The sequence below is a fragment of the Micromys minutus genome (genome assembly GCF_963924665.1).
Source record: "Micromys minutus genome assembly, chromosome: 13".
In the NCBI taxonomy this organism is placed as follows: Eukaryota; Metazoa; Chordata; class Mammalia; order Rodentia; family Muridae; genus Micromys; species Micromys minutus.
In genome coordinates this window covers 48,192,040-48,203,002 of record NC_137982.1, presented here as the reverse complement: position 1 = coordinate 48,203,002, position 10,963 = coordinate 48,192,040, and the positions used below count along the sequence as shown (strand labels likewise).

The 10,963-nt window shown below is 40.8% G+C and overlaps 1 protein-coding gene across 1 annotated transcript; it reads left to right on the top strand.

Moving 5' to 3' along the window:
* Positions 1-4,180: 4,180 nt before the first annotated feature.
* LOC308428658 (cytochrome c, testis-specific) lies at positions 4,181-6,228 on the top strand (the record flags this gene model as incomplete). Its single annotated transcript, XM_080927218.1, has 2 exons — positions 4,181-4,349; positions 6,080-6,228. 2 exons carry the CDS (start codon positions 4,181-4,183, stop codon positions 6,226-6,228), a joined length of 318 nt encoding a protein of 105 aa, XP_080783344.1.
* Positions 6,229-10,963: the final 4,735 nt, after the last annotated feature.

Below are 10,963 nucleotides of genomic sequence, written 5' to 3'. Positions count from 1 at the left end.
GAGCGTTCAACGGTCCCCAGTGAGCAGCAGGAGAGCCCATTGTCCATAGGACCCTCTGGAGCACCTCGGGTGCTGGGGCGGGGACAGTAGCTCCGTCAAACTTCCTACAGACGTTGGCGTCGATGAGCATTTAGGAAGCTGGGTTCTTGTTCCAGCCCACGGGTAAAATTATAGCCACGGCCAAGGGGGAAGGGCGGTAGACAACGCTGAGGGACTCGGACCCACTGAGGAGTTTTCCTCTGTCACACTATCTCACCCACGCGGAAAAGTCCGTTTTTCTTTCTTGCATCTGTCTAAGCACTTCTCCTTAACGCAGTCTAGCGAGCTCCCCCTAACCTCCATCATGTGGGTAATTTGGACTTTGTAAAATGTTAAGTGCTGTGCTGGTGCCTTGCTGGGTCTCACATTTGACCTTCTGTTCATGAAAAGTTAGACACGCTCCACAGTACATAGCAGTGCTAAAAACCTATTTCAGGGGGCTGGAGAAGACGGCTCAGCAGTTAAGAGCACTGACTGCTCTGCCAGAGGTTCTGAGTTCAATTCCCAGCAACCATGTGGTGGCTCACAACCATCTGTAATGGGACTTGACACCCTCTTCTGGTGTGTCTGAAGATAGAAACAGTGTACTCATATAACTAAATAAATTTCAAAACAAAAAACGTATTTCAAGCCTGAAAAGTGATAGAGGGCTTGCCTAGTGTGTGTGTGTGTGTGTGTGTGTGAGAGAGAGAGAGAGAGAGAGAGAGAGAGAGAGAGAGAGACCCTATTGGCACCACTAAAATACAGAAACAAGCAAACGAAATAGGATTTCACCAAATCTTTATTATCTTTTTATTTTCATTATTATTATTTAAAATAATTTTAAATTTTAAATATATTTTGATCACAGTCTTCCCCTCCCAGAAGTTCTTTCTAGATCTTCTTTATCTTCCTTATCCACCTAGATTCTCAGAAAGCAAAAAACAACTAAACAAAAACCTCAGTATTACAAGAAAATTCTCCAAACCAAGAAAACAAAACAACAGACAGACAAACAAAACCTACATAAAGCTCCAGAAAGCTTGGAATACCTAGTACCCAAGAAACAATTCACAGACATTATGAAGCTCAGAAAGAAGAAAGGCCAAAATGGGGATGCCTCAGTCCTTAGAAAAGAAAACAAAACTCATGGGAGGAAACACAGGTCAAATAGAGGAACAGGGATTGAAGAGAAGATCACTCAGAAGCCGCTTTACCTAGGGATACACCACATATGCAGTCACCAATTCCAAGAACTATAGCTGATCCCAAAAAGTACTTACTACCATGAACCAGATAGAGATGCCCCCTCAGGGACTATGCTAGAGTCATATAGATACAGCTGAGCATGTTTGCAGCTAACCATGGGTCTGAACTCAGGAATCTCAATGAGGATGCTAAAGAAAGGACCTAAGGAGCTGAAAGGGGTTGCAACCTCATGGGAAGATAACATTATCAACCATCCAAACCCTCCAAAACTCCCATGGAGTAAAACACCAACCTCTGTGCACTTTGAGAGACCCATTGATCCAGTTGCATATGTAGCTGAGGACAGCAGTGTCTGGCATCAGTATGAGAAGAGGCGACTGTTCCAGAGGGCATGTTGTCCCAATGCAGGGGAATGATAAGGCAATGGGGTGGAGAGGGAGATCAGAAGGGAGTGCACCTTTGTGAAGGCCACTGGAGGGGGGATAGGAGCAAGGCGGGGTAAAGGGATAACATCTCAAATGTAAATACAGAGTATCTAATTTAAAAAAAAAAAAAAAACCTAACAGAAAGACCTGTGGAATCCAGTATACTTTGGTCCTGAACATGAGGCCTACAGGAGGGGCCGATATCACCCCTGTCTTTTAAGTACTCATCTGGGAGAAAAAACAATTAGGCATATATTATGTTTTAGTTTTATTTAACAAATTATTCAAAGGGATTAGAGATTTAATGCTACTCCATCCCTTGATTTCTCTGCTGTAACCATCACTTGTGACCTGAAATAGGACAATTTGCAGGCGCTCTAACTTGTTCATATGTAAAACTACATGAACAGTAACTGTCTCCCGGAGCTGTGTGACTCTTCTCGGAAGGGCACACAAATGTTTCTTACTCTTACTGCTTTTTATCATTGAGATGGCTTCAGAATAGCCCTTCTCCTCTGTCACATCAACCTTTTTGCCTGAGTCTTCTTGCTACTAAGGTAATAAGCCAATTGCAGTCACATGGGCCTGTAGACTCGGGGCTGGGGCAGGAAGGCTGTGAGGTTGAAAGCATGAGTTAGGTAGTGACTCTGAGGTTGCCTAAAAAATACTGCAAAAAACAACCCTGTCTCAAAACTAACGAGAGACAACAAGTAAGCACATACTGGCCGAGGACCAAAAAGTTTTATGACAAGTCACTTCCTTTCCTGTCGTTGCAGAATCTGTTGGTTCTGTTTTTTCCTGGAACAGGACCATCAATGTCTGCCCCAACTATAATCATCTACAATTAAAGACAGTTACAGTAAAAACTGATGTGACATTGGTGCTTTGAACACTGAACATTGGTGGTTTTGGCAAATGACTTTGATGTAAAATATATAACTTTATCTTAAAGCTTTCTAAGTTACTAGTAACCTTTAATTGACACAAAATCAAGCTGCCTTATAAAGGTTGGAAATAAAGATTCTCTCACTAGTACTTTAATGGTACATTGTTTTTACATGACACAGACTAATTTATAGTTATAATGTATGTATTTTACAATTAGTTATAATGTATGCATTTTCTTTTGTGGATGAATTTCTCCCCTTTATGGCTTTAAAAGACCTACTGAGTTTTTTAAATATTTGAATAATTTATAGAATATATACATGTAGAAATTAAATGTAGTGTTTTCAATACTGTTTGGAAATTTGCCATCTTCTCTTCCATAAAATAAGTTTCCTTATCCTGATTTCTCTCAGACCTAAACACTGAATACTTGGTTTTGAATGCTGCACACACACACACACACACACACACACACACACACATGTGCATGTTGTGTGCATGTGTGTCCTTGGTTGAGCTGTGTGTACAGGCCATACATGTAGGCCTGAGGATAATGTTGGAATGTCTGCCTGGATTGTTTCTCCATCATACTCTTAGAGACAGAATCTCTCATCTAAGCCCAGAGCCTGTTTGCTGGGTTGCAGAGCTCTGAGGTGTACCTGTCTCCATCCTCACAGCCTTGGGAACAGAGGCATGCTCTGCCACACCCAGCTTTTCATGGGTGCTAGGCACCCAACTCATTTTACCTGCCTTTTCCTCTGCCTTCGGAGTTCAACTTATGAGGTTGAAGTTACACTTTTCATGTCATTTGGATGCAGGAAGTATTTATTTAGTTATCCACCTAAATTTCCTGGCAGCCACCTTTGTTTGGAATCTTGTTTGTGTCTCTCATTACACAACAGGATCTTCATGTATCTTATGTTTTAGTAATATTAAGTACTATGAGGCCTGAGCTCAGTAATGTTATTTTTTTTTTATTATTTTCAGGTAATGCTTGAATCTGGTAGACTGGTTTACAGACTAAGAGTGTAAAGTAAGTACAGAAATAATTTTTACATATATCTGATAGGAGCCTCCCTATTTTCTATACGATTTTAATTTCCTATGTGTGTCTGCTATGATGAGTGTGTAACACACTGTTTACCTATCATGTTTGTTTTATTAAGTAAAGAGACCCCACATTTCACATACTTTTGCGTATGTATTTAATTTGGTATAATTGTTTGAAGGCAGAGGTAAAACTAGCTTTCCATCAATAGTCTCTGAAGAAGTTATGAGTAGAAATTAAGTTTGATTAGGTGGCTGTGGTGCCACATAGTTTTAATCCAGGAATCAGACACAGATGGATCACTGTAAGATAGAGGCCAGCCTGGTCTACACCTGAGTTCCAGGCCAGCCGGGAACACATGGTGTAAGTAGAACAATGAATGAGATGATGAAGTGCCTGTAAGGTCGGATGCTGTAATGTTGCAGCTGTGTTTTTGAGCACTGATATGTTCAGAGTAACATGATTATTTTTTTTGCTTAATATCATTAGCAATCACTTTAATAGGATTTATCTCTCTCCCAGTTTTTTTCTCTAGGTTTATAAATCTGATACTTTCTTTGGTCTGTGGTTTAAGGTGTCATTGTAGAGCAAAATGGGAGATGCTGAAGCAGGCAAGAAGATCTTTATTCAGAAATGTGCTCAGTGCCACACAGTGGAAAAAGGCGGGAAACACAAGACAGGTCCAAATCTCTGGGGCCTTTTTGGCCGAAAGACTGGACAAGCCCCAGGCTTTTCTTACACTGATGCAAACAAGAATAAAGGTAAACCAGAAGCTGTGGGTGGTGTTCAGTCAGTTTGTTGCAGAAAAGAATGTGCATGGTTTGACATGGTACTGTTTGGTTGACTTTTTTCATTGAAACTGTCCTGTTCTCTGTATTGAAGTGCTGACTTTTATGATGGGATCTGAATTTAATGACTCAATATCCTTTAGGTCAGAAGAACCAGCAGTTGTTCATGGCATAGATTTTTGCCCATGTAGACAGTTTTATATATTTATTTTATAGGTCACATTTATCTTGAAAAAGTAAGAATTTTTGCAAAACTCACACATCCACATCGGAAAATATATGTGTAAAAAGAATATTTAAATGGCACGATAGCAGCAGTGATTGTATTTGTAGTAGTGATTAATAGCAAGATTGGAGAATATGTAGTTTAAAAATACTTTTAACTTTTGTGTCAAGGGCCTAGGACTCGTCTGGGCATGTTCTCTTGTTAATGGTTCAGTCTCTGGGAGCCCCATGAGCCCAGGTTAGTTTACTTTGTAGGTCTTTTTGTGGTGTCCTTGATCCCTCAGACTCCCTCAGTCCTACCCTCTGCTCTTCCACAAGGCTCCTAGAACTCTTCCTATTGTTTGGCTGTGGGTTTCTGTGTCTGTTTGCATCAGCAGCTGATGTACTAGGGTGGGTTGGTACCAATGAGGCCCCCCCCTTTCTCTGAACAAAGAGGAAGGGAGAATGGGGAGGGGAAGAGAGGAGGAAGGGGGTTGTAAAGTAAATAAATCAATTAATAAGGAAAATGTATTTTAAAATTTGTTAGTTATTTGGTAGTAGAGGATAGTTAAAAAGTAAAGTGAGAAACTCTTAGATTAGCATATCAAATATTCTTAAAGTACACTCTATTTTGAACTTTTTTGGTGCCTTAACATCATACAGACTATGATACCAAATCACCAGTATTTGCAAAGGGTTTTATTTGACAAGGGTCTCAGTATATGGTCCAGACTAACGTTGAGCTCACTTGAAAACTGTTTGGTCTCAAATTCACTGTGATCCTCTAACAAGTACTAGGATCACAGGCATGTACTCCATGGCCAGCTATTTTAAATTTCTTCTTATTTATCTTTTTTAAAATTGAAGTGACCCTCATAAAGCATTTAGTTAGCTCTTTCAGAGTATGTAATTTATTAACATTTTAGTGTACAGGATGCTGTTGAAAGCTGTACAATCATCACCTCTCCCTGGTTCCAGACTTTTTAAAAAATATTTTTTAAAGATTTATTTATTTTATGTATGTGAGTACACTGTCACTGTATTCAGACTCACCAGGAGAGGGCATCAGATCCCGTTACAGATGGTTGTGAGCCACCATGTAGTTGCTGGATTTGAACTTAGGACCCCTGGAAGAGCAGTCAGTGCTCTTAACTGCTGAGCCATCTCTCCAGCCCCCAAATTACTTTTTTTTTAGCCCCTTGGCTGTTTTTTGAGACACAGTCTCAAAATAGCCTTGACTGAGCTCACCATGTCAACCAGGCTGGCCTTGAACTCACAGAGGTCTACTTGCCTCTGCCCCCAAATGCTGGAATTAAAGGTTTACACTACCATGTGTGGCCTTCAAAACTTTTTAAAAAGAAGCATCTTGCAGCCTGCATCTAGTCGGTGACCACTCCTCTTATTCCCTCCTAACCTTTGTTAGGAGCATGTGGGTCATATCAAACAGTAAGCCCTATGAATGTCACGGCAAAGACGTAATACTATTTCCAACTTTGTAGGTGTTATCTGGTCAGAAGAAACTTTGATGGAATATTTGGAGAACCCGAAGAAATATATCCCTGGCACTAAAATGATCTTTGCTGGTATCAAAAAGAAGAGCGAGAGAGAAGATCTTATTCGGTATTTAAAAGGGGCAACATCCTCATGAAATAGCATTACAGCTTCAAAGTATTAATTACCAGTTTCAGATACTGTGTTTAATAAGAAGCTTATCTGATATTTTTGATCAGCCTAATGTAATTTTAACATGTTAAAATAAAGGTTGGTATTTTTGATTGTGTTAAGTCCACTCATTGGATGTTTTTACGAGCCTGCACTTGCTTTATGTACACACTTTTGCTCTTTCTGAGTCTGCATCCTCAAAATATTTTATGAACCCAGCAAGTACTGTTGAGGGTGGAGATGACACCTGCACACTTCTCTGCAGTTCATATGTAGCTGTAGCAGACATGTGTAGACCTGATTGTCATGAAGCTCTGCTTGTCTTTTACTGTAACATAATGTAAGGAAGGAGAGTAGAGAAAATCTCGTCAAACCTAAAATCTGTTAAAAACATCGATCCTGGGTGAAGAAAACAATCTAGGTAGAAGGAGAAAATTGTGGCCTTTTGATAAGGGAATCTCAGAGCTTGTAACCATTCTCTGTGTTTGCATCTTTAAGAGCACGTGCTGATCCTAAATTATACAGTGCTGGACTACAGGCTCTTTTGAGGGAAGAGAGTGAGGGAAAAGCTCTAAATTCCCACCAGAAAGGTGGAAGGAGCCCAATCTCAGGGTAACTGAGAGTGAGGTATGGTGGGACAGGCCCACTTGGGCCAGGGAGTGAGTGCTCTGGAGACCGAGCCTTGTCCTCAGTAGTGTGCAGGACTGTCACCTGGAAGGGGTCACAGGGAGGAAGAAGAGCTTCCATACCGTAGAGGTGGCTAGAGGGGTCATTATGGCTAAGGATAAACACCTGTTCTCTCATTAGTACTCAACGGTACCAGCCTGGGACCTTGGGGATGAACTTCTGTAACAGCAGAGTTTAGTTCTGGCCAGAAGCAAACTGTGGATCTTCTACCTCTACTCCTGATAACTTTTCACTTCCATCACTGGCTGGCCTATAGTGCAGACTTCTACTGTGAGGTAAACATAGTCGAAAGGGAGCACATTCTAGAAGGTTCCATTAAATTTGCCAAGTGTCCAGGTTTACTCTTGCTATTCCTGACAAGCTGGAGAGAATCTGCTTCTCTAGGATGCCAGTGTCAGTACTGTGTGGAGATGTGTCTCTGGGGATCAAGACCAGCTTCAGGCAAGGCTAAGCTTGTTACTCTCTCCCTCAGGGAATTTTCTGAGGAGGGCAGAGAGGTTTCAGGGCCTCTGAGAGTGTGCTCAGAGCAGAGCTAAGCTTCCTTGCAAAGCCCTATGTACAATTAGATGACACACCTGTGCCTGTTTGCACTCGGCCCATCAGCTTTGTAAGATGGAGTTTGAACTCAAATCTCATTCATAACTAAGTCCAGACTGACACAGCCCCCCACCCTGCCTCTCCAAAAGGATTTGCTGGAGTTGCTGCAAGCCCATACTGCAGGGAGGAGTAAAGAGCTTCAGGCTCAGGGTTTAAACACTTTTGCCATAGGACGAGTAGAAGCAGCTGTGACAAGGACTAAGATGACAAAGGGCAGTTGGGGAGAAATGAAGAATAGCTATTATTTAGGTAGATTTCTGCTTTAACAGTTGATGAGGTAGTAATATATTGATTATTGCATTAAACTTTAGTCTTAGTGGGAGTAAAAACAAGTTCCCTGTTTTGCTAGTAACAATGTTTCAGTCATAGAAAGGGTGGAGGAAGTGTTACAAAAGAGCATGGTAGAGTTGTGTGTTGTGCTTGGCTTTCTTATGCAGTTGTCTCTGAAAGCTGTGCTTTTATTTCAGGATGACTTTCTGTGACATTGCTTCTGGCCATGCCAATGGCTTTATTCTGTGCCAGTTTAGCTACAGTTGAGTCTCTTGGGATTCTTTGCATGGTTCCAGGTCAGGCTGGTGACAAGAGCAACTTGCTTGGGACTGGAAGGCAGAAGGGCCATACAGAAAGTTTTATATCTGAAGGGTCAGTTCATAGCCCTGGGTACAACCTACGCTTGCCACACATCCATTAGCTCTCCTGTTTGCTGGACAGCAGCCCTTCCAGTTCTGACCCTTTCTTCTGTCTCCTGTAGATTCTGGGCTAGGCATGTCTGCTGCGTTGGTGGAGGGACCTGGCTTAGGTCACGTTGGTGGTGAATGCATGATGTGATAGCAGAGTACCAATTTGCCCTTGTAGGATTATCCTTTCTTCCTTTGTGCTTTTTCTTCCCGACCAACTGCCCTGGGGACTGACCCCTAATGACTATACGTACTATATGCACTATATACACTATGTACACACTATGCACTATATACACTTTGTACATTATGTGCACTATATATACTATATACACTATATATACTATCTACATTATATGCACTATGTACACTATATGTATGCTCTATATGTATATATCATATGCAATATGTACACTGTATATACTATGTGCACTATATTATGTGCACTATATGTACTATATGCATTACACTATATGCACTATGTATACTATAGGCACTGTATGCACTATATATACTATATGCACTATGTACACTGTATACACTATATATACTATATGCACTATGTACACTGTATGCACTATATACTATATGCACTATGCACACTATATACACTATATGCACTATGTACACTGATTGCACAATATGTATTATATGCACTGTACATTATATGCACTGTATGCACTATGTACACTATATGCACTCTGTATACTATATGAACTATGTACACTATATACACCATATGCACTCTACACTATACACTATATGCACTATATACACTATGCACTCTGTACACTATATGCACTCTGTACACTATATGCACTCTGTACATATATGTACTCTGTACACTACACTATATGCACTATATATACTATATGCCCTATATATACTATGTACACTATATGCACTCTGTACACTATATACACTATGTACACTATATGCACTATATGCATTATGTACACTATATATATTATATGCACTATGTAAACTGTGCACAATATGCACTATATACATTATATGCACTGTATACACTATATGTACTATATGCATTATATATACTATATGCACTATATACACTACATGCACTATATACACTATATATACTATACGCGCTATATTCAGTATATGCAGCTAGTAACAAAGACTAACCTGACTGAATTTCAGCCAGGATGCTTTAAGTCCCCTCTTGTCTAGGTCCTAGGTCTTGGCCTCTCCTTAGCTACTTAGACCTGTTTCAGCAAGAATTTTACCTAATTGGTTTAGCAGATTCCTGTTTTTGGTATCCAAGAACCTTTTCTGCCTTCAGCAAGAATTCTGTTAAATTTATTTACCCAGAATTCCCCTTACCTCTGGTGTTTGTTTCCTCTTACTGTTTTTTCACTCACTGACCTTTCACCATGCTCCCGGGCTTTAAGTCCCCGACTGTTTTCTTGGTATTTATTGTTGAACTGCATTTTCCTCCTGCACCAAAACTTCCTGTTGCAGTTGTCCTTTATATCAGCCTAATTTTATTTTGTTTTTAATGTCTCCAACAGTGTCAGAATAGCTCTTTTCCTTGCTCCCAACAGCATTCTCTAGTCTTCATCCACTCCTCTTTGTAGATGAAGTGACTGTTGTGATCCTTTTGGCCACCCACAGACTATTTCCTTCCCAGCTCCCACCTAAACGTTGTGTGGTTTTTCTTCTCTGTGGTGAGTCCTTTGCTCATAGCATCCGTGTGATTCTGCTCCCTAGACAATGGCACTGTGGACACAGGCACACTAGCTACACAGTGCAGTTTAGGAGCAAGAGGAATCTCATCGTTAAGCACAGAATGGCCTCCAACCGGAATACTGCAAGAAAAGAAAATAAATTTACTAGTGTCTAAATTGTCAAGTTATGCTAATGTCTCCTAAACTTAAATGAACATCAAGGGAAGAACACTTATGGTAGATAGAAACATGTTATGATGGTGAAATTTGAAAAAGTAAGTGGTCTCACTTTCAAGGTCAGGAGACTAGTGATTGGGAAAGTTGTGTTGATACCAGGTCAACAGGAAAGCATTGAGAAGAACTGAGAAGCAGATGACTGAATAAGAAATTCCAGCCTTTAGCACCATCCAGTTTAATATCCAGTCTTAACGGAGCTCAGAATAACGAGCCAGAATGTGGAATAAAGTCAGAATGTGGAATCTTTGCATTTGACTGTCTTGTGTGTCAGAGACAGAAGTCTTTAGGAAGTAGCAGGGCATCGTTAGATCTTTTCTCAGATTTATTACACTGGGTGAAGTACTTCCCAGATGTAAAGAGTTCATGTGGGAAGCAGCATACATTATTCTTCAAGAAGAGGGATTGCTGAGTTGAACCCTTGTGTACTACAAGATCATTGCATACAGTACACCACACTGAGTTTAACACACTGTTTGCAGTACACCATGTATACTACCACATCATTTGCAAAGTTTGCTTGTTTGCTTAATTCCCCTCCTCATCATCTAAACTAACATGGGTAACGATTCTCTGGGTTTGCCACATGGCGATCCTCATCAGCCACCTGTGCATGGAAACCGCAGTGCCATGCGGTACTTCTGCTTGAGTTCCTTGCTGTGCACTCCGTGGGACCTCATTCAAACCCAGAAACTAAGTGGAGGGTGCAGGGATCAGGGTGCTACTGTGGAGCTGGGAGGTTAGTGAGGCTCTCTAGAGCTGGTGACAGATGCAGTAGGCAGAGAAGGCAGGGTTTTCTCGTATGTAAAACAAGTGTATGTGCTGGGTCAGACCTCTC